The sequence below is a fragment of the Hippocampus bargibanti genome, linkage group LG12 (genome assembly GCF_051943395.1).
Source record: "Hippocampus bargibanti isolate YZ-2025 linkage group LG12, ASM5194339v1, whole genome shotgun sequence".
Taxonomy (NCBI): Eukaryota; Metazoa; Chordata; class Actinopteri; order Syngnathiformes; family Syngnathidae; genus Hippocampus; species Hippocampus bargibanti.
Genome location: NC_142745.1, coordinates 4,474,072 through 4,499,140, shown reverse-complemented (window position 1 = coordinate 4,499,140; position 25,069 = coordinate 4,474,072). Strand labels below are relative to the sequence as shown.

Below are 25,069 nucleotides of genomic sequence, written 5' to 3'. Positions count from 1 at the left end.
GCAGCCTCACGTATAGAACCTGCAGCGCAAAGAAGCCCGTTAGACCTCGATAAATATCGAGGATAAAGTCGCCGGCGTAATTAAGAGCCTGTTTAGAACACTGACCTCGTCCAATAAACACAAATTTATCGCCGCAAATGCGCCGATGAACGCGGTGGCTCCATTACGTTGCAAACACTCCAAAGCCGTCTATAAATAGGCAACTGATTTACAAATGAGCTGACCTGTATGTTGGCCCTGCGCTCAGATAGGCCCGCACCCCCGCCGGGGAACGTAAATCACAAAGAAAATGCATATGCATGAGGAGGTGGGCTCGGGGGGGGAGGGGGTGGATAAGTGCGCCTGTGCATGTGTGCGCCCCACGCCATTGAGGCTTAGTTAAGTGCCTTTTATTTCATTGAGGTAAAGTTAAGGGCCGTGGACGGGCCTCACGCCACCGTGTTGGTTTTCAATGGAAATAAAGAGAAATAAAGAACTCTTAACTTTGTTGTTTTGTGTGTGCGCGTGTGCACTTTTTGTGTAGCATCCAAAGACGGCACATCACAGTAATGGAAGCGAGATGACGTTTCATGTCATGTTTCTAGCAGAAGTGGTTTTGGTTGTTGGACCTTTGCCTGCTGTGCATGTATGTGTGTGTGTGTGTGTGTGTGTGTCGAATGTGAGCTGCTTGAACCTCTGCTTGTTTTATGGACTTAAGCGTGGCTCTGGATGCGGCTAGATTAATTTACACACCACTCACACCCGCTTGCCAAATCTGTCGTTTCTCTGCTGTCTGAAGACAGAGTAGATATTGCCCCGTGAGGTAAATAAATTACTTCCATCGATTGCTGTGGTTGTCGAGTGACTTTATCTCAGGGTTGACTTGTCCAGATACACATCAGAGCGTGACAGGGGGTGGTCTTTTTTTTTTCTCCTCTCTCTTTTTAAATGATGTGCCACTGTGTCTTATTTTACATGTGTTTGTGCAGGTGACGGGCTCAAATCAGATCTTCCCGATGGTTATCTCGGCTTATTTAAAGCCTCCGTTTTGAGTTATGTGTGAATTTGCGCGGAATTTAATTGAAACATTCTGCCGTGTGTGTATTGAAACGTGGTTAAATTAGGCTCCAATAATCAGAGGGATTTTAGTTATCACCTTTTGGCCATATGCACGTTTGTCTGCCTCAGTAGCCGCTGGCATCGGTAACTATAAAGCGCGGTCCAATCGGATCTTGGTCACTGATGCCAGCCTGCGTGTGTATTTTTATCGTCTTTCGACGACGTCTATGAGGGAACGTTAGGGGGACATTTTACCGCCAAGGCCCAGATGTCGCGGTGTAGGAAAAGGTTAGAAGTTCAGCGTTGAAAGTCGGAGGATGTGCGTGCGTGTGTGTCGGCGGGCCGGGCCCACATGCGGTTTTAATAGACGCTAGGCTGACATGACTGCAGAGGCCAAGAAGCCACCGTTAAAAAAAAAGGGTTTGGAAAAAGTGTGAAAGTATGCCTCATCTGTTTAACAGCGGAACGACTCACCAACAAAGTTGTGGAGCTCATCCATGTGCTCATTTAGTTATCGCGTTTTACTTCATACGTGATCATTCTTGTGTTTAAGTGTATTTTTTTTTCGGAAGTACATTGGCGTCACAGTTGGGATTTTTGAAGCTATTTTAACATGGTATTCTCCATTTTTGGGTATAGGTAAGGCTAAAAAAAGTCATTCTTATTAATAAATACATTATACAGTAAAGTCTCGTTATATCGATATCGGATATATCGATAGTCCCGGTTATATCGATACTATTTCTATGCACGCACGGAGAAAATTACATGCAAACAGGGTCGGATATATCGATAGTCCCGGTTATATCGATATTTTTTCGGACTCCCTTGAATATCGATATAACGAGACTTTACTGTATATGCCATTGTTGTGAACTCATTTACTGCCAGACGATGTGCAAAAGTCTGTCCACTCCAGTGCCAGGGTTTTTGTCATTTTCACTGAAATTGCAGAACCCGCAGAATATTGAATTTTAGGACTACATGAACAATCACTGCAGCGTAAGAAACCTTAAACTGTCTTTTTTCATTAGAAAAAAAGTTAATTCCCAAGTTATATGGGTCTGGAGTTATCTGAGCTTGAAATGAGGACAGATGTAGAAAATACAATACATATTGATTGACATGGCGCTTTAACCAACAGCTAAAGTTGTAACAACATGGACGAAAGGCATATGCTGCCCCCTCGTGGAAGGCAAAAAAACATTGCCAGAGGTCAGACCAGCTCTTTATCGACACCACCCGTCAGAAAAAAAACGGAACGAATTCGGGAATGGTGCTCTACGTCATATTTTCAATTACCGAATAAATTTGGGAATAGCAGTGAATGGGTAAAGTGCCACAAAATCATTTACTCCAAACTAATTTCTGAGTGATTTTTACTTTTGATAATCAATCAATGTCAATCAATGTTTTCTTTCATTAGAAACATCTTTTGTTAAACTTGCCAATCTGAAAGTTTGTTCACCTCACCTTTTTATTTATTGTGAGCCACTAAAAGAGCTCTTTTTTGTTTTCTACTTCCCTCCACTAAAGTTACTTCAAAAATCGGCATTAGAATAGTTGATCAATTTAAGATTTTTTTTTGTGTACAAAACAGAAATTACCGTATTTTCCGGATTATAAAAAGCACCGGATTATAAAGCGCACCATCAACGAATGATATATTTTAAAACTTTTTCCATAGAAATAATGCGTACTGGATTATGGCTTTTAGGTGCGCCTAATAGTGTGGAAAATACGGTAAAAATAAATAAGAGCAGTCTCGGCCTCATGACTTGAGTTGTTGCTTGCAACGACTTAACTAAGTCAATGATATCATTACGATTTTGACACGAACTCAACAGCTGATGTCAAAAAATCATTTCTTTGGTCATCATGCCCTTAAAATTTGGCGAGGCAAGATGTCAAACAAGCCCAAGATGCCTCATAATTTTTTTTTCAAGAATTGTGTGGAGAAAAAAAAACAAGTGATGTTGTTCACAAAACTCTCTCCAACATGATTAACTGAATTGCATAAATAAGTGATGAATAACATAATAAAACATAAACTCCCTCTTAAGGGCTTGCTCTGCCTCCTTATTTATTTATTCAATGCTTAAGTTTTATTGCTTTGATCATGAACAAAAACTGGCCCAACCTGCATTTTTCACTTCACATTCGCTTTCTCGCCTTGGGCGCTACGATGCAAATGAGTGGTGAGTAAGCGAGTGGAAAAACATAAAGAAAAAAAAAAAATTGAAATCATGTTTGAGATGAAACAATAGTTGCATTTGGATGTTGTTGTAATTGGGGCAAATGGGCTGACTAAATAAACAGACACGCAGTGGATCTTTCTCATATCCAATGCGGCGGTTAAAAATTAAAATCCCAAGCAGCATAAATCAGAGAGGAGCGAAAATTAATATACAGCGAGGGAAGATTAATCATATAGGCGCGCTTTCACTGTAATCTTCTCCTTTGTCCTCAAGTGTGACAAAAACATTATTGAACATCTTTACCTTGGCTTCAGCCACTCGGGCTCGGCGCGTCGGCTGCAAACCTAACAATCTTTTAATATTACCCGCTTGTATATTCTAATCCTGACACCACTTGAAATAGAATTCCTTTGCCTATTTTAAATCGTGAATGTGAAATTGCATTAAGGCAGGAGTGTGGCGGCATGAAAGCGGGCGTGTTAAATGGACATATGAATGCAGGGGTAAAGCCGGACCTATTAAGCACTTTTCTTATTATTTCTGAAAGTGGAGCGTGATAATTAGTTTGGTAGAAATCCTATAGCGGGGTGGAGGCAAGGGTCTCAATAGTTGAGCCAAATTAATTTCTTCTGTCACCTTGAGCATACGTTCCTCTTAATAGGTTTAATCTATTTCACGGTGATTAACTTTTATTTTTATTTTACCACTTGACGGTGATACCTTTTTTTCCTTCATCTTCTCCCCGCGCGGATTCCACTCTGCGGCTAAATGGTGTCTTCGTACAGACATACGATATCGACGCATGGCGTTATTGCCGCTTGGCTGCCGATTCGGCGCGATCTGAGGGATGGCAACGAGGTCGTTTTCCCAGCGGTCCTTGCAGCTGCAGCTCGGTTGTCATGTGATCCAAGTGTCTGGCCGTTTTCTTTTCCCTTTTTTTTTTTTTTCTTTTTTTTTTCTTCAGGAATCACTCCAAGTCTTTTTAGTGCTAAAAGTTAACAATCATTCCTGATGTTAAATCCATCAGAAACCGCCATGTGCCACGAGGTTGCTTTAATAATCTCCCCTGTGTGTTTGTGCGTGCGTGTACGTGCGAGTGAATCGAGGTTACGGTGGGCCATGGGAAAATGGAATACCTGAGAGGATTAGAATGATCCCAAGGACACTTTGTGTGGCACTCCAATCAAAAAGTCATTCTGCGTGAATCGGGTTGTGCTTTGTAGCGGCTCAGATACCTGCAGTCCTTACGCGCAATCCCTTAGCATACTTTGCTAACGCGGCTGCTGTTTGGGTCTTTGCCTGTTTGTGTCCATACATGTCTCGATATGTATGCTTTATATTTTTCTTGGAGTGGCACTAGTTTTTCCTGTCCGGTTTCAAGTTACACTGGTAAATTATACCCAGTCCCTGAAATTACATCCTATAGGGTGTGTGTGCTTGTGTGTGTGTGTGTGTGTGTGTGTGTGTATTTCCCTTCATTGCTGACATCATCTCAGAGCGCTCTAACCCGTGTCAGCTTTGATTAGTCTGAATGAAGTCCAACTGTTTTTGTGTTTTCGTCATTTAGGGGAAGAAAAATGGAAATGCAGCTGTTTTTGTGTGTGTGTGCGTGGATGGGTGTGTGTATTGACGGGAATAAATGTGTTGTGCTCAGCGTTGACTGCGTAAGAGCGGTTGTCAAGCGGCAATGCTTTGCGTCTGTTTTAAGGTAAGCCAATCTTGATGGGATAAACCCCCCCAAAAAAGGGAGAGTGCAATATGCCAATTAGTGCACCACAAATGTCAGTTGTTGTTGGCCCGACAGCCTCACAAATAGTTACACTCGTGTATACGTCAACTGTGGTAGGTTGGAAACAGCCCCCCCCCCTCCACCCCTCATCTGGGATGCGTTGCTTTTCTTCAAATGTTCTTCTGGTACCTGCAGTATTTTTCTAAGTTGGGTCTTTTGGTCTACTTTTTTTTTTCTTTCGGCATTTTGGAAATGTAAACATGCCTAAAATACATCCAGATGTGACCAGATGTGCTGCGCCACCACAAACACTGGGCAGGGAGCTTGCGTGTGTGTGCGTGTGTTTGTTCATGCATGTGTGTGTGTGAGACCCTTTGCCCAGCCGTTGACTTGGAAGCCGACAAAATTGATTGCCTGATTTTGTCACACATCTTTGCTTTTCAAATACAGTAAAGTCTCGTTATATCGATATCGGATATATCGATAGTCCCGGTTATATCGATATTTTTTCGGACTCCCTTGAATATCGATATAACGAGACTTTACTGTAGTTTGTACGCGCAGGATGGTTGAATTCAATCCGCTTTTAAAGTGCGGGAGAGGAGTTGGTGTGTGACAAAGACGGCCATTTTCACCAAAACATTGACCCCTAATGGGTTCTCCATTATCTCATGTGTCTGATGTGCGCACTTTGGCAGGTACTGTAACGCGCAAGCGAAACGCGGCCAGGCAGACATTTTGTGTGGCAAAGCTCCATTTGGATTTGTCACTACAAGAGGTTGGAGTGAGTTCAAGCGCTTTGTGTAGGCGAGGTTGAGAAGGCTGTAATTGTGGGCTAAACGCTCTAAGTGATTGTTTACCACATGTCCGCGTACAAACAGAGACACGTACATGCACAAAATAATATTCTCACCCGTAATTAGTGCTCTGTTTCACTCACATGCGTGATTCAACCTTCGGATTTTTCAGCTGTCAGGAAAACTGTACACACACTTGTGCGCACGAGGGAAAGTGTATTTGTTTTTGTCTGATGGTCATTTTGAAATGTTGCACCTGGGGGAATAATTACCAATGAGGGTTTTTCTGCCTGTTTTTCTCATTACCGTGAAGTCGGTGAGAAATGGTGTCAATTCAGCTGCTAAGAGCGAACGCACGAACACACACATAGTCACAGAAACACACATATACAGGCACAAACGCACACACAGAGAAGAGCGGCGTGTGTTGAAGCTGCAGCTGATGCTACGATTCCAGATATACCAGATATACCCGGTGCACTTCCCTCACCACAAGTTTATTTTGTCCCGCTTGCCCGTGCGTGTGTGTGAGAGCAACATCTGGTCCCTTCTTCAATTCAGACGTCACCTTATTTGTTTGGCTTCACCCTTACAAACACACCATTAGTGCTGCCCTACGCGCTGACGACTATTTCTAGCCTGGGACTTAGTTTAGCTCAGGCCCGCTGCCTGACTCACTGGAGGTCCCTGCAAGGCAAACCTCAGTCCTACCAGAACCGATGATGAACGGAACCGCAAGCGCACCGCCCAACCACCACAATGTAACCCAAGCCCGTACTTGAAGCGCCACCGTCGGCTTCAGTCTTTCAGTATGCGTGTGTCCGACGGCACCTCTGATCTGTGAACTCCACAGACCGACAAGCAAGGTTTATGGAGGGACATGAAAGCCAGAAACTTGAAGAAAGGAAAGCAAGCGGTGGTTGGAAGAGAGAGAGAGAGAGAGAGAGAGAGAAAGGAAACGGTGAAGGTGGTGAGGACAAAAGCAGTATTGTATCATTGCAAATGACTTGTGAGTTGAAAGGCTGAAACGTCCTCCCCAGAGTTGTCTCATAAAGCCTGGAAAGACGGGTTTTGGCAGCTGAGCCCAAAGCCAGACAGTTCTGGCGCTCCGCTGCAGAGAGATTCCAGTAAGAGGAGATGTAAAAATCAATTTGCAGTGAAGAAAGTAAACAATCGGAAATGACAAAACGCGGTGGTTCTTTTCCATTGCGCTTTTTTCTTTTCTTCTCCCCTCGTTACTTTTACCGTGATGAAATAAGACAAGTGCAAAAGGCCGAGCGGGCGACTAATCAGGAGTGTTGTGGTTAAAGGATCCCATCTCAAGTTTTACTACTTTAAATACCTGAAACTTATTTTCATTTTGCAGCCACCGTGCACGCTCAGTCTTAAAATGTGGAGAACCTATGAGATAATAAAAAACAAAATAAAAACAAATAAAACAGGAGTGGATTAGCAATCACATTAATAATGCTAATGAAATACGATTCAAATGGAAAAATAATATTTTTTTTCAAAATGGTATATGAAGTGCGTGATTTGATAAACAACAAAATAAAATACAATAAAAAAGATCTTTTGCCCCTAACTTGATATTCGTGAGACCACCACGTCCAAAAGAAAAGTACCAACCAGATACAAAAGTGGTGACTGAAAAGGTGTCAATCATCTATGCCACTCACACACTTCACCTAGAAACAAAATAGCACTTTAAAACAAATAAAAAATAGTATACAGTAAGACTTCATTCGGGACAAAAAAGTTTCAATTTCACAACTCATGAATCACTCTTATCTTTGTCTGATTGGTTGTGTTTCCTTGGACAGGGTGGTTTCCTGTATTTCAAATTAGAGACCTAAAATGAACCTAGGAACTTCTCTTTTAGTTTCCCCCCTCTGATATTTTATTCATGAAAGAGCCGTTATCATAAAAAATATTTTTTTGCCTTTTGAAAATCTCCTTGAAAGGGCAACCAACGTCACTTTTTTGTTATTTAACTGACATCAGAAAAACGTTTTATAGCATCTAAAATACCCAAAACACGCAGTATGATATTTTTATTCAAATGCAAAACACTAATAAAAATGACTTAAAGTGTCCAAAATCTGCAAAAAAATTGAGCTGCAAATTGGGCATTTTCAGAAAGTCCCGCCCCCAGTTCGTGACGTCACGCCAAGACGTCTTGCATTGCTGGAGAATAAAAACAATGGCTTCAGATACGAATAATATGCTTTCTTGTTACACATCCAGTTATGAATATGATTCAAATAGTTCTGAAGAGGAAAGCATACATGTTTGCAATCGATTAAATAATTTATTCCGTGTCATTTTGAGGCAAACGGGCGGGGGGAATGTCTCACTCAAAAAGAGGCAAGAAAATGGCCACCGAGCTGTGAGGAATGAATCAGCCCGTTTCCACAGGCTGATAAATTCCTTCCATGGAGCTTGGACTCCCTCTGCTGGTGGCTTTTCGGTGTAACATGGTTTTAAAAAAACAGTACAGCAAAATACATTGACGTGATGGAAAGACGCAACAATGCGTCTTTTTTACGGTCTTTTTTACGGTCAGGGCGTCACGTACGGACTCGTCAGACTTCCTGAATGTTCAGCGCGAGTCTTAAAACGTAAAATATAGCTATATGCGGTGGAATCTTATTAAAATACGCTCAGTAGAAGTCATTTGAAGCCATTTTACAAATTATGGACACAACTTGTCCGAAGACGTCGGTTGTCCTTTAAGTAACGGTTACGTCGGATTTATTGTCACAAACATTCAAAATCAAATCATTTCTATTCATCTCAAACCAAGACAACATTTTTAAAACATTTTCTTTTTATGGCATGGCTTAACTTCACAACAAACCCAACAAGCACGTGAGAGATATGCAAAACCGCTTTATCCTGTATTCTCGTTTGACTTTTGGACCTTCGTTGACAGGAAGAAAAAAAAAAGAGTTGCTCAATAGCCAACCCGTTGGAGTAGCAAAGGCCCTCTGTGTTTTTGACAAACGCAAATGAGGAAGCGTCGGCGGCCCATAGAGGCTGAGGTCAATACAATTGTGTGGATGGAGAAACAATGCAGGGGATGACTGTGAAAGAGATTCAAAAGAGAATGGCCAAGCGAGTCCTCGGGGCCTGTTTGGTGGTTAGGGGCCATCGGGGGCCCCAGCAGAGACCTCCATTAGCGGAACGATCTAACCCTGGGGGAGCCGGTACAGCGGCGGGCCTTTGGTGGCCGGGCCCGTCTGGTTAGCAGCAGTTTGTCCGCATTGCTCATAACATCGATCGGGCCGGGGAAGCTGAAACTGCAGGAAAGCTCTTTGTCGCTGAATAGGCCGAGCGGCGGCGTATCGATGGACTAGAGTGGACCTCTTTCCGAGCCGTTCACCCCTTTGGTCATTTGGTGAAGACGGACGTGTCTTATTCAATACAGACGCCGCATGGCTGCCCCGAGCTTGGGCTGTAGGTGAACGCCGTTCCCAGTGGGTAATGATTTGTGTCTCTAATCCTCTTTTTACGTCTCCGTGTTGCGTGTCAGATGAACAGATCCGCTCTGACCGGCTGGGAACAATATGAAAGAGAAAAAGGCAAGAAACAAACATGTTTCCCAGGCTCAAATTAACCCTCCTTCGCTGATCCGCAGATCTTTTCTCATGCCCTTCACCTTCTCGTTTTGCGCTCTCTGTCTGAAGTCACATTCCATAAAATCACCTTTGGCTACCAATGGCGGTCATGAGACATTCTATGGCCATTGACGACTTTAATGCCGGTTTATACTGTACTTTGTACGTACGAACGTATGAGCCAATTCCCAAATGATGCCCGCAGTGGCAGCGTAGCAGCGTGACGTACTTTGAAACGATGCCAGCTTGTTCTGTCTGTCGCTTAACAGCTTCTTACAGTGAAGTCCGGACATGGTAACCCCGTGTCTGCCTGGGACGGGATGGCGACCACATGCCTCTATAGCAAGACTTTGAATGATGGAGGCGGCCATGCTTTTGGATCTGAGCTATTGGGGTGGCACTTTAGAAGCACATTTTTCTAACTAATGTCAAATACTAAAGTCATATATGAAATACAGCAAAAATACGTATTTTCCGGTGTATAAGGCGCACCCAATAGCCTTGATTTTCTTGAAAAGACTTTGTACCTTATATGTGAAGTAATATTGAGCCACAACAGGTCTCTCACCCCCACCACATTAGAAGAAGTAGTGCGGAACCGCAGCCTCCAATGTTGGTGTGGATTATATTTGAAAACCCTTTGCATAATTATATATTATATTTGGAACCCTTCTTTTTTATTCATTGAAGATGCGCCTTATAGTCCGTTTGAAAATACACCTTTCATTGGGGGTGCACCCTATACTCTGCTGCACCTTATACACTGGAAAATACGGTATGTGCATAGAAAATAAATGTATAATAATAATTACTTTTAATTATTAATATTAACCTTTCTTAATTTTCTTAATTATAAATTTTTCATTATTATGATGATGATGATTATTATTAGTGTTGTTATTATGTGTTATGATTTTTTCTTATTTCATTATTATTATTATTATTATTATATTCGTAAATTAAAGAATAATAAAAATGTGCGCTCTTCGTATATTTTTCAATGTGTGAAAGAAAAAAAACTCCTTCCTACAACAAACTATCTACAAACAATGTTTTTTTCAACAATTCAAGGCTGGCACAAAACTGCTAAGAGGCAAACAACATTAAGTGCAATAACTCATTTTTAAAACTTTTTTTTATTGGCTACGTTCCTTTCAGGGTTTAGCTTACACACAATCTGTCATGATCTGGTTGGCGACCAACGGGGGGCGCTGTCGCCCCCGCCTACACCTCACAGGTGCTGGTCGTCCCGATCAGATTGGCGACCAGCGGGTAGCGACGTCAGCCCTGCCTGCAGCCTCGCAGGTGTTGGTCGTTTAATCATTGACATTTAAAAGAACACCCGGCACGACCATCCGGTGCCGGTTCATTGTTTGTTTGCTGCTTGGTTGCAGCATGCATCGTGTACGTGTTTGTTTAACCTTGGCGGGCTTTTACTTTTGGTCTTCTTTTGCTACTTTGTATTTTTTCCATTCAGATGATTTTGATGTTTTACATTTTGTTCCTGCTGACTTTATTTTAATACAATTTGTCAAACAACCTCCTACTCACTCCTGCCTGCTTTTTGGGATCCGCACCCGCCATCACCACCTTGCAAACCGTGACACAATCTTGATAATCTTGAAGCAAATTCAGCAGCCATAAGATTGACTAGCGTTTGATCTGGGGAAATAGGGTCGAAACTTTTGTCAAACGCACCCCTCCGGGGTTCCATTATTTCGTTTCATTGTTGTTTTTGCATGCACGAGAGCTGGACTCGTGCACGTATGTGCTCTGATGATTGTTTGGAAAGAATCGCACGGTGTCAAACAAACCAATGCCAATTTTATTTTATTTTTTATGAAGAAAATGAGTTCTTCACGGGATAATAACACGCTAAGCCACTGGCAGTAGCGGCTCTGTTTATAGACAACTACAAACCACAAACAATAGTCACGCATGCACCAGACATTAAGCTTGACATGGTCGGCGCCTCACTTCAAATGGACACACGCATCCAGCAAATGTTGTAATGTGGCTTCACACCAGATTCCCTAATAAGACAAGAATGTTGTCAGTGGCATCCAGAGTTTTCCACTGGAATCATCCATTCATCCAGCCCGTTTCCTGCCCCGGGGTCTTCCTCTCGGCTCGGGCAGGCGAGGAGAGGGAACCCTCTGTCTCCGGCTCGTCCGCAGTCCTCCCTCCTCCCTTTGCTCGCCACATCCTTTTTCATCACTTTTCCTTTCCCTCACCGCCACATCGCCACCACCCGCTCTGTTCGGGTCACTTCTGGTGGGCGACTGGAGTCTTGCCTTTCTGGGTTTTTTTTTTTTTTGCTTGTCTGGCTCTGGAGCTGACACAGCCACATGACTCAGTGTGAGTCACAGCTCTTCAGGCTTATTGCTGAGGAAACGTTGCTGAATAGCAAGAGAAATGTCTTTCTCAGACCTGTACCGGAAAGCACACTCATGCAATACGGGACACACTGGACAAATACCCAAAGTCTCCATTTCAACTGGACTAACTTGAAATAAAGTTAGGCAACATGAATAAATAAATGAATAAATAAATAAATCACTTTAACCTTGAAATATACCCTTGCCCAGGCACAAGCTCCCTCTCTCCTTTTTTTTTCTTTTTCTTCATCTGTTAAATGTTTGAGTGTTTGATAGTTTGAGGTCTATAGCAGAACCCGCCCGGGAATTAATGTCATTCATATGCCCCGCGGAAATTACTTTTGAAATGCATATAATCTAAAACATGCAAATGAGGCTGACTTTGTGCACCCTGTTTAATATGAATTATCATTTTCTGAATACCTATTATTACTGCGTACATTTCTCCAATTATATTGTTCCTTTCTGTCACTTTTCGATATTGACGCGCAATGTGCACATCAGGAACACGGACAGCGTGCACGTGCCTGGTCACTTGTGCTCATACACACACGCACACACAAACACACACACACACACGCATACACACGCTTACAGGAGAATGTCTTTGTGAGTGGGTGTATTTTAATGAGGAGTAATAAGGATGGTAATGACCCATGTGACTCTCTCTCTCTCTCTCTCTCTCTCTCTCTCTCTCTCTCTCTCTCTCTCTCTCTCTCTCTCTCTCTCTCTCTCACCCTCCCAGTATTTAATTTTATTTGTATTTTTTTACCTTCACTTATCCAGTTGTATCTATTTTTGTACACGTGATCCCTCAAATAAAAGTAAAAAATAAAAGTATTATCCCTTTTGCGGCTTGTGCACAAATGTCCCAATCAAAAGTCCTTAAATAGCAGATGAAAATAACAAGGCAGGAAGTACAAGTGTTGCTCATCATTTTTTTATAAAGGAACTGAAATATTGATGTGTTTTAAAAGTGAGCAGTGCATGTTTAGTTTGTCGCTTCCTTTTTCTGTTCCTGGTGATGGAGCACTTATTAATGTCCTTGTCTGAGAAGCTGACTTTGGTTTTTTTGGGGGGGAGTCTTAAATTGAATGGAAGTCTGCACTTTTTCAAACGAATTACTCTATTCATTTATTTATACTGTGCCATAAATTATTCTATTAATATTAGTATGTTCCAAATGAGTAAGACGGCTCTCAATGTTCCATCTACTTTTATTAATTAGGATGCTTGTCACTATATAACAAAGATTCCGTGATAAATTATAAAGAAGCCATTTTTTTTAATGCAGTGAGAAACGGCGAATAAATGATCCATGTTTTAATCTAATGCAGTATAATATGTGCAATGTGAGACAAAAAAATAAAGTGCGATGAAAAAAAGCGCAAGAGGGGCAGAAAACTAACAGTTATTTTGAGTAGTCTTTCAGTTTGGTGTTGATTTTTACTTTCCATGCTTGTCTGGGGGTATTATTTGTGCCCACTGAGTGTGGGGTGGGTGAATATCATCTTGTTTTAGTACTTTTGGATAGCATGTAAATGAATTACCTCAGCTTGGACCAAGTTCAAAAGTACTGAAATTCAATTAATTTGAAAAGTGGACATGCTATCATTTCCTCCCCGTGTCTCCTTTTAACGTCTGGCCTGTTTTTTTTTTACTGTGCTCTTATTCAATTATATTTGATTAAACTTGCTCTGATCCAATCTATTAATTAACTCAGAAATGCAAAGTGCCCCGACTTGAAAGCCCGGCATGTAATATTATATTATGTCCACTTTGATATTTATTTATTTATATACACCGCACTGTTTTAAATCCTTTGTAACACTTTACGACTGCCCTCGCTTTCGTTCGCAGGTAATATTAAATCTACTTAACTCATCGTCCTTGTCATGCAAATTCCGATCATAAATTGTGTCACCTTAAGGCAGGGAATACAGCAGCTCTTTGGCAAATAAAGTTCTTCTTTTTATCTCTTCTGCAATTTAGTGCCTTCACGCAAGGGAAAGACACACATTTTCACTCCTAATTCAAGTGTGTCCTTTGTTGATTTGGATTCATAGCTCAGGTAGGAATACTTTTTTTTTCAAAATAAAAGGAAACAAGGACATTGAGGCTGTACCCTTCTTGGAAAGCGTAAAAAACATCTTCACAGCTTTTTTTTTTTCAAAATGGATTCATAAATGAGCTTTTTTTCCCCCCATTTTTTAAAATCGCCTGTTGCCCATCCCTGAGCTAGTTGCTACCCGATTGTTGTAACCAATCAAAATTGTCGCAATTCTTCAAAACTCCTGAACCATCATCAACTAAATTTCAGTCCATCACATATCTATCGATCGGCACATCTTTTCACGATCGGTTGTTCGATTTGGTCGTGGCGTTCAGACTCCCGCAAGATTTCATTTGTAGCATAAACACGCACTTCACATGACACCATTTCAAGGTATACATATTCCCGAGTGACATAATTTAAATCCTTTGCCGTGTCCCTCCCTCCTCGCCTGCCTTCCATCACAGTTGAAGGTCATCCTAATAAAACGCTCTCTCAGGACACGGCTGCTAATTGCTCATCTACTTTCCCATCCAAATAAAGGCACACTGCCTTTTTTTTCTCAGCCCGTCATTCCTCTCCCGCCTCACCTTTCTTCCGCCACTCTGACCTCCATTTACTTCTCTGGACAGGGGGGAGAGCTGAAGGTGTACTTTTATGCTTTTCTATTTTCATCCTCGTGATCACTCGCACGTGAACTTTACCTCTTTTGGAATGCGCAACCCGTGATTTCTGGACTGCGATAAATGAGGTTTGCAATGAAGTCCGCTCCTTCGACAAATATTTGTGTGTACCTTTTGTGTCTGTGTTCGCCGCTTTCAACCGACAGTGGCCGGCAGGCTGGTAAATCACTTACTGCTCTATGAAGGAAGGGCCCAAGAGTGTATGTTTGCCCCGGTCACACAAACATACACGCACACGCCGAGCGATCTCATGGGTGCGGAATGCTCCGTATGTTTACCTATGGCTCCAGAGCCCACCTGATCCAGGGAGCCTAATCTTTATGGGCTCAGTAAACAGGGACTTTGTCTTCACAAAAATACACCACGCAGACATGTGCGCACACATGCAATCGTTCGCTCGAATGCGCAGATAAAACGCCTGTAGGCAGCGTCCGGTCAGTTCTCGCCTTCTTCACAACGTTCAGCGAACACCAGACGAAAGCCCTGGCTAGCTTCTACTGTACCTGACGATGCTCTTTGAAGCCAACGCGGATATCGGCCTACGTGTGTGATAATAGCGCTCAACTGTTAGCACTGGAGCAGGGCCAGGTTAACCGCAGACATCCAGCTTGAGCTGTTCACTGTTAACCAACCTGTTAGCACTGGCAGGCAGCCAGAGTGGCCCGGAGCAGCGCCGTTAGCCTGTTAGCTTTAGCGCTCGTTTGAAGTTTACCTGCCTCGGGCGTGCATAATTTGCGTTCACGGCCAGCTGCAGTGGAAGAATCCGATGATCTGGTGTTCGGTGTGTTTGTACGCTTCAGAGCATGTCTTATGGCTTCCTTCATGAGCTCATCGCTGCTCATATTAAAGCTAATAATCTACTCAGAAATGCTCTACCAGATATTCATCACATTGCTGGTCTTCTACAGCAGTTATGTCCAAACTACGGCCCACAACGTGACCTAAAATAAATAAATAAAAATAAAAACAAATAACCTAAATAAATAAAAAACGGGGGGGGGGGGGCAGATAATGCGTTACAAAGATACGTTAAAAAAGTGAAAAAGGAGGGTGTCCTTTTTCACTTATATAGGCGCCACTAATATTAATCTTTTTGTTTAAATAGGCGCCACTAATATTAATCTGTTTATATACTGAAGAAGATTGTTCCAAATTAACTTAATAACTTAACTCATCTGCTGCCAGACATGTACAAAAAATGTGTCCAGTCCAGTGGGTTTTTTTTCATGTTCTCTCAAATTCCAGGACCCACAAAAGTTTTAGGACTACATAAACATTCAATGCAGCGTTAGAAACCTAAGACTCTCTTCTTTCATCAGAAAAAGAGTTAATTCCTAAATTATATGGGTCTGGCGTTATCTCTGCTTGAAATGGGGCGGCTGTACAGAAAGCAAATCTGCCCCGTCGTGGGAGGGAAAGCAAACAAACCCGAATAAAATCGGGAATGGCGCTCTTCGTCACATTTTCCGAATAATTTTGGGAATGGCAATGAATGACTTTATTAAAAAAAGTTCCATTGGTTTTTCTAAATTCAAATTCATCGTCTGTACATGATTAAACAGTGACCAACCAACAAACACCATTTTTCTTTTTCCCTGAAAAATCAACAAACGTTTTTTTTTTCTCAGTTGTACATATTTGAATCATGTGTAACTGAAAATATACATTTTTTTTTCTCCACACGTAAACCGGAGGTGCGTTTTATGCCCTGAAACGGGGATTATGGACTCACGCTTTTGTTTCTGTGATGCTCAGAGTTGCCTTTACACAAATGCAAATGTCCTCAAAAATCTTTTAAGTCAACAAGTTCAAGTATTTGCTCTCTCTTTCTTATTATGTGTGTGTCAAACACCATATCAATAGAGGCCTGAGGGGCCCAGACTTGATCGTTTTTTCTGGCGATTGGCTTTAGAGTGAAATGGCGTTGAGACGGCAATATTTAGTTGAACTGTTGTGAGACGACGGGGGTGGGGGGGGGGATTTTTCTCAAAATGATGAGTCGTCTGTCTGGTGTTCATGTCTCTCCCCGAACTACTGAAAACCCTGAGTTTGGATTCTCACTAAGAGAAATCCTGAATGTGTCTTGTTCAAGGAAAGATTTTAACGGACGCTAATAGCAATAATGAAGCACCTGTCCGGTTTGCGGAAACGGAAAGACATTTTGCTCTCAATCTCAACGCAGATTCTTACGATTTCCCTCTTTTTGTGTCTAACTTGCCGTGAAATGTAGGTTGAACAATAAAAAGTTCAGACGTGTATGGATTCTATTTCAGAGGGAGAACTTTCATGTTTTCCAGGGTTGAACCCGCCATGAGTTACCAGGTGCAACCACAGGAAAGGGAAAAACAAATGATTCAAGTAAGGGATGAAAGTAGATTGGTTGGAGTGCACATACGGTACAGACATCCCCCCCCCCCTTTACCTCCTTCCTTCTCCCTCCCACACTTATTCCCTCACTTCTTTGCCTAATAAGCAGCGTTCCTGTGAGCTGATGCAAGGCGGAGGAAACAGAACAGGCGTTCTGGGACCGCTGGAAATATTCCCACATGAGGCATAACACGATAAAGACTTATTATCTCACTAAGCTGCTGTAAACACAGATGCGCGCATAAATACACACTGTACACAACCCTGACTGACGCGCTCGCTCGCCGACGACTCACAACAACACGCTCGGGAGTGAACTTGGTTAAAGGAGCGGCATTGATGACCGCTGACCAGGCGGAATCTGACAGAACCAATCCTGCTAAAAAAACAGCTAGCAAAGTTGCTCGCTTGGGTTTTAGAAGTTGTTTGAACCCCCCCTTACCCCCTGGAGCAGTGGGAAGGAACAGTCAAGAGTATGGCTGATTATGAGGGCAATCTTTTCGGGAACATCTGAACAAGCTTCATGTCAAAACAAGACCGGTCCGCGCTCATCAATCATAGCCGTCTTCATACATATACACATAAGCAAACCTGGCTGTGAGCTAATCTATTAGAGTACAAAGGTAGGTGTCATCAGGAACATGTCGAGTCCTATTTTCTGTCTTCTCAATCCCAATCAGACAGCTCTTTTTCCTTCTTTTCTCTATCTCTCTGATCAACCTTGCTGCATCCTTCCATCCATTTTGCTCCGTCCCCCCCGCGGGCTTCGTCGGGAATGTCTGTTCCGCATGCACTCTCGGGTCAGAGGTTCATCTTGAGGGGGTCGGATCTTGTAGCTCGGCGAAGAGGACGGCGCGCAGGCGGAGCGCGCTCGGCGCGTCGAGGCAAGCCTTTTTCGCCAGCCGCTCCTCGTCGCTGCCAGAAACACTTTAACCTCGAGCTATGTATGTGTCTGTGTAAGTGTGTGTATGGGTGCCTGCATCATAGACCTAATCAAAGACTTCAGGCTAGATTTATGCCCCTGCCTTTTTGCCGACCTCCATTACACCAGCTTATATACACCCATTAACAGGATATGACAGAGTACACACCCTTTGGAGTGGCAGAGAACATTGACTGTCTATGTGTGTGTGTGCGTGTGTAAAAGACAGGTTATATGCTCACTTCCCCATTAGGTCCCTGTCCACCTACGAGCTCTATCTCCACTGCATCTTGCTAATAAGGTCAACGAGGAAGCGTTAGCGGCAGATGGGCGCGCAGTCCATTACAGCACAGTGTGGGCCCGATAGGCGGCCTGAGTGATTCATGCTCGGTGAGACGTGTGATGACGCCAAGAGTTTGTAGCGCGCCGCAAAGTCAGTGGATCTGTTGATCACTCAGCACTATGCATAGCTTCATAATATTACCTCGGGGAGTAGTTTGACCTAGCGGGGGTCCGTATGGAGGCGGGTGAGATGGTTGGGTAGAGGAGTGAGGTTGGAGATTAAGTGACTAGCTTTGAATGTCACAATAACGCTCTACTTCTTCGTCTATAACATCCACGGTGGATGAGTGCCAGGAGGCGGTGGGGAGGAAGTGCTGTGGTCTTGATTTATGCTTTGCAAGTGACTGCTTATTAAGGAAGAATTCTTTACCGTGCTGTTAGCACCTTGTATTTCTTAACCGTGACATTACCGGAGTGATATTTCAGTCATTTTTTTTTAAGTTATATTAATACTAATAGACAGTCTCCAATTTTTGTAAATAACAATTAATTTTCACAAAATTGCTCCCCACATCTCTGTGGGAAAACAGCATGAGAAAGGTCTGTGGAATTGCTGATAGTGTAGTGCAGGGGTGTCCAAAGTCGGTCCTCGAGGGCCACCGTCCTGCCTGTTTTCCCGCTCTCCCAGGAGCAATGCACCTGATTCAAATCATCAGGACCATTTTGATGCTGCTTCAGAGCTGGCTGATGAGCTGATCATTTGAATCAGCTGTGTTGCTCCTGGGAGAGCTGGAAAACAGACAGGACAGCGGCCCTCGAGGACTGACTTTGGACACCCCGGGTGTAGTGGTACATTTGCCTGACATTTGTGGGCAGTGTGTGATTGATCTGAGACGGTGTTTATGTGGGTCTGAACTGTTGTTCGTCTCAATGTATGGTCTTTGACTGACTGGTGACCAGTTTAGGGTGAAGTCCACAAACAAACAAAGTTCAGCAATCCCGCCATAACTTTGTTCAAGTTAAATAATGTTGAAAATGGATAGATGGATAAAAGGGAAAATGGATATGGATCGATCTGCTGGGTTGGGTGGATGGATGGATCTCGTGGGTTGGGTGGATGGATGGATCTCGTGGGTTGGGTGGATAGATGGATGGTTGGCTGGATAAATGGATGGATGGACAGAAGAATGGATGGATCGGGTGGGTTGAGTATATGGAAGGATGGATGGATGGATAAATGGATGGATGGACAGAAGAATGGATGGATCGGGTGGGTTGAGTGTATGGAAGGATGGATGGATGGATGGAAGGATAGATCCAGTGGGTTGGGTGGCTGCTTGTATGAAAAAATGGATGGATGGATCCGGTGGCTTGGGTGGATAGATAGAAGGATGGATGGATCCGGTGGGTTGCGTGGATGAATGGTTGGATGGATATTCTCTGCAATGTAAATTAGTTCTTGTCCTAGGAACGGATAGACAACTTGAATGGTGGCAGCAATATGAACTCGCAATCTCATTTAACACATGTAGCTGGCATCCATCATTTTTCTATAAAACCGTGACCGGCGACTTCATCTTGTGGTTGCGCAATTCGTCTGTAATCGAGCCTTCAATTTGGAGATTTTTTTCCCCAACATATGTTGTAGTTGTTAAGCAGCCTTAATGTCACCACAAAAGTCGACTTGAGCTCTTTACAGGCTCCCCAAAAAAGTTTAACAATTTATCAAAAAAAAAAAAAAAACACATTTGCCATTTACTCCGGCGGTGAGTTGGACTTTGAAATAATGACATCCCAGCACTGCCGTTTATCAGCAAATCCTATTTTGAGATGTGACAACACTTGAGTAAAATCGGTATCCAGTGTGTGAATAATATGCACCAGAACCACAATATAGCAAAAGCAGAAAATGTTTCTGTGGAATCCAAAATGGCTGACCCTTTTAACTTGCATCTTTCCACCTGCACAAAAACACATTTCGGCCTCTGCGCTGTCCCCCAGCAAGCATCTGGCAACATCCCATTAATGAGGCCACTAGTCTTCTTTCCCAATCTCACCTGCTGTCGCACTTTCACAATGAAAATGTGCACACACACATACACTCTGATGAAATGTCTTTTATTATTTCCACAGAAGGCACAAGTTGCACACACAGCTCCGAAAGCCTCACACACTGGCACACACACAGATTCAGTCCCACAGAGCCGGTGGATAGAATCTCTCGTTGGCATTTTGTGTACCCGCTTGGATGCAGGAAGGAAGGCATCAAAAGTTTCCATCCGAAGCTCGGCTGGCGCGTGTTAATTTCTCAAACTGCATCAGGCAGAAAAGGCGAGATTGAGCTTGTCATTAGGAGCTCACAGCTTGCGTGCTTGCATGAAGAAGGTTTGTTTTGTATTAGCCGCCTTCTGTGAGCTATACAGGCCCGCTCGCGTGTGCGCGTCTGTCTCCGCACTCCCACGCTCGCACTCCCTAACGATGGCAAATGTTCCCGTGTGTTTGCAAGGCGTTGTTTCCAAAAAATAAAACAACAACACATCCAGGAACGGCGCGTTTTGTCTAGTTTTGTGGAACGAGGGCGCTCTAATTAGAGAGGTCCTCTGAAGGCGCTTCAAACGAACGTTGTCAAAGACCAACCTGCTCATGGCTTGCACACGGCGCGCACATGCCACCTCTGATTATTGGAGAAATGTGTGTGTGTGTGTGTTTTTTAACTATATCGCCGCGTATTAGCAGCCTTGTCAGTTTAGATTTGCTGCCTGTCTGATCCTAATCCACGCGTGTACGCTCCCAGACGCACACATCTACATGCAGACAAAAAGTCTGCTTCAGGTGTGACTTTGTGGCCACTTGTGCGTGGGTGATTCATGACCAAAAGCCCTTTTTTTTTTTTTTCACAAAACGCACACGAGCACACACGATTCACTTCTCTATCTTGGCATGTGTTTGCTTTCGTTTCCGGACTTGTTTACTCTCTCAGATAGGAGCAGGATTTCTGTTTCAAACTGCCCAGTTCGCTTTTGTTTAACTTGTGTTGTTCTCTGCCACCATCTCCCCCCCCCCCCATCCCGTCCCATCTTCCCGACCACTATCAGGTGCCAGTGATGATGGTGGAATCAGCCTCTGAGACCATTCGAACGACACCGTCCAGCCAGAACGGAGTCAGCAGCCTCAGCAGCCAATCAGACGGAGGAGGAGGAGGAGGCGGAGGGAGAGAGGGCGGCTCCAATGGAGACACAAACGGAGAGATCAGCCCAGTCGATCTCCTGCACCTGCAACAGCAACAGGTGTGCATGCGTCTGCGCAATGTGTGTGCGCGTGCGTTCTCCTATGCGGCCCTCTAATCATGAAGTTGAAGGACATCCCGCTTTCGCAACATATGCACAGTATGTTGTGTGTGTGTGTGTGTGTGTGTGTGTGTGTGTGTGTGTGTGTGTGTGTGTGTGTGTGTGTGTGTGTGTGTGTGTGTGTGTGTGTGTGCGCGTGTGTGTGTGTGTGTGTGTGTGTGTGTGTGTGTGTGTGTGTGTGTGTGTGTGTGTGTGTGTGTGTGTGTGTGTGTGTGTGTGTGTGTGTGTGTGTATGACTAGTCTTGTGAGGACCGCTAACATTTTATACCATACGTAGTGAGGACATTTTTGACAAGTGATGACCTTTTGGCCGGTCCTCGCAAGTTTTTCATTCTAAAGGTTTCTAGAGGGTCTAGACATGCATCTGTTAGTTTCAGAGAGGTCCTCACAAATTCACCCAAAATGATTTTTTGTGTGTATTTTCATTTCACTTGGATACACACACTTTTTACTCACTGTGTGTGCTTGTGTGAGTGTGGGCGTGGTTAATGAGAGGAAAAAATTCATACCACATAAAGTAAAACGAAACCGAATTTACTACAGGGGTGAGGACTTTGAATGTATCCATTGAGAAACCGCACTCCAGCTGTTATTTCAGTTTCAAGTCCATTTTTCATTTCTTTGTTTTTAAAGAAGTTGAAGTGGGAAATGGGGTGACATTTAGTGTTCAAATGTAACACTAGTTCTTCTCTAAACTTATCAGCAACGGTGGTCCTCACTCCTTATCTGGAGTTATCCGGACCTCACAAAACCATTGAAACAGGAATGTGTGTGTGTGTGTGTACAACTGTTTTTATAAAGTCCACAACTGGCAACTTTCAACAGACTTTAATCCACCCGTACTGTAAATTCTTCATTTTGCAGACATGCCCCAACTGAAGACATACTCTGAAGCCATTTTTTTATTTATTATTTTTCTCCCCAGTGTTGAGAATCTGGCAGTGCAATCCAAACACAGGCGCGCACAATAGTCATGTGTGTCAGCGTTTTGTGTTCATTTGTTTTATTTTGTCTCTCGTGCATGAAGTGTTTGTCAGTGTTTGTGTGTATGACACATCCGCATAAAGCGTCTCCAGTTAGCTTGTTTATTTTGCCTCCAGTGCGTCAGACTCCATTCAACCCCCCCCCCCCCCCCCCCCCCCAGAAGCCCCACATTATATACAAGACACACACGCACACACACCAACTTCAATTAGGGGGTATGAATGGCTTATATGTCCTCCATAACATTTACTTTAGTCATTTTTTTTAAATAGTCTTCATTGGACTTGTGAAAGTAATTTGAATACATGTTTTTGTTTGAATTTTATTCAAGGATTTTTCTTGAGAAGTAAAGCTACTTTTCAATATTTTTTTATAGCTGTATTTATAAAACACGCTAGCATTTTTAGTGCCGAGAGATGACTGTGACTGAAATTGGATTACATTAGATTAAATTAGATGAGCTTTTATTTGTCTCATAGTGGAGTAATTGACATTTTCCAGCAGCAAAAACAAAATACATGAGCCGCTATCAAGGCAGTAACTCCCATGACACCATTTTGAAGTCAAAAAAAACAACAAAATAAGAAATAATGTGACACAACACAAAAGACACCAACAGTCTTCAATCTTTAGCACTTTCTGCACCCTTTTTGTTGTTGTTTTTTTTTGTTGCCTTTATTCGACCAATCAAACACAATCTAGTAGTCGCATGACCACACACAACCTCTCTTTGGCCTCACGTCAATGTGAGACATTTTCATGAAAGTTGATTGAAAAACATCGGATAAAATACACAATCTTTTTTTTATGTCATGGGAGTACACAAAAATTTAAGGCTAAAATATATATCTTCATTTATGTTATGAAAATATTGATGTTTTTTTATTGTGGGTTAATGACAATTTGGATTGGATTCAAACAAAATCAGTAGAATCGTTGAATTTGTTCTTTTACTTACTCAAGTAATTACTTTAAGGACCGTATTACTTTTGAGTTTGATGATTATAAAATAGCAGTATTATTGAGTAAAATATGTGTCTACCTGCCATTAGTTTGTCATTTTGTGCTGTTCTAGTTTTGTAGTAGTACTCTATATTTGATCGTGCATTTGCTCTAGGTAGTTTTATTTTCTTTGTGAGGCACAAGCGGTTAAATTGGAACTTGACTGTTTGGGCGTTTCTATTCGTGTGGTCCTTTTAGCTGACAAATTTGAGGAAGTGTGCCTTGGGTTTTGGCTCCACCACGACACATGTTCATTCTGTCAATGAGGAAACCCCTGCCTGCTAAAATAATCCACCTAATTATCATGATGAAGACTTTTTTTTTTTTTTTAATGAACACTCGTGGGCCTTCACTTCCAGTTTTGGGTTCCCTCCCCAAGCCTTCCCCTGACTGCATCCTCACCCTGCTTCCTCAGCAACCTTCAACCAAGGACACACATGCACGCAGACACACAAGTAGTTCTGCACTAATGCACATACATAAACACCCAACCTGTAGCACACACAAAGCCAGTCTTTCTTCTCTGGGACGGGTCTTTGCTCTCCATGTTTTTGCACCTGTGTGTGTGTGTGTATATGTGTGTGTGTATGCTGGTATTTCCTCTCTCGAGTGAGTTACCAACCACAAACATGCCTCTTTCTTGCTTTCCATCTTTTTTCTCTTCCTCTCACTCACTGAATGTATTTTTTTTTTTTTGCTTCGGCCCACAGTAGACTGTGAAAGACAAGCATAACCTTTGCCCCAGATTTTAACCTCACCAAAAAAGTGTTAAGGCTTCCATAATTGGTTGTATTAAACAAATTACGGATTTGTCTGTCTCCATATACTGAAAATCAGGAGACACCTCACTATTGATTGGTCTGAAAAAGTAATGGGAAATTTGGTATGTACTTTAGTTACTGTTACATTTTGAACCACATGTCAAAATTGGTATTCATCTTTCTCATTAGGGAGGTAGATATAAAAAAATATGAATCAGTTGGGGTATCAAGTATTTTAGAAAAGTGTCACATCAGACTGTGAAGTGATTCTAACATCTTGACCTTATCCATTTTAATGAGGCAGCCAAAATATTTGTACCAATTTTTGGCACGATTTATTTTTTTAAATTTGCTTAATTTTAAGAACTTTTTAGAGCCGGTTTATTATTATTATTATTATTATTATTTTATTTTATTTTATTTTATTTTATTTTATTTTTCAATGCTTTGTTTTAGTATTAGTTGGAACATTTATTGAGTGCAAGATGAGAATAAAAGTCACCAAGTACGATGCAATGAAGTAAACTACACGTCTCACATCACTTTCTTTCTTTGGCATATGGGTACAACAATCCCAAAATGTTAATATGTAAAACAAACACAAAAAGCTTTTGTATGATACAAATTGATAAAGATAAAAATGTTCCCTCCAGTTATTGTTATTGTAGTTCATTTAATAAATGTAGTTTTGATTAGTTAACCACCAAATTATTTGAGGTTTTTTTTCTTCGAATTTTACACTAAGTGTTACACTTAATTTTAATAGCCTAATAGAACACACTGTCATCTTGCCCTTGGTAACCTGGAAAAAAAAATCACAATGTCCAACTGCCAAAGCCCTCATCGAGCTTCTCTGTCTGAGTGTTACTGCGATAGCTACGCTAATAAATGTCCTTAAAGTAAATAGA

At 42.4% G+C, this 25,069-nt stretch overlaps 1 protein-coding gene across 2 annotated transcripts in view; it reads left to right on the top strand.

The window, feature by feature from the left end:
• The window catches only part of foxp4 (forkhead box P4), a 116,887-nt gene that overhangs the window by 16,815 nt on the left and 75,003 nt on the right, over positions 1–25,069 (top strand). For both annotated transcript variants that reach the window (XM_089010279.1, XM_089010278.1), the window contains exon 2: positions 21,163–21,354. In XM_089010279.1, the coding sequence (XP_088866405.1) occupies positions 21,172–21,354 (183 nt within the window). In that variant the 5' untranslated portion in view covers positions 21,163–21,171. The remainder of the gene's footprint in view (positions 1–21,162; positions 21,355–25,069) is intronic.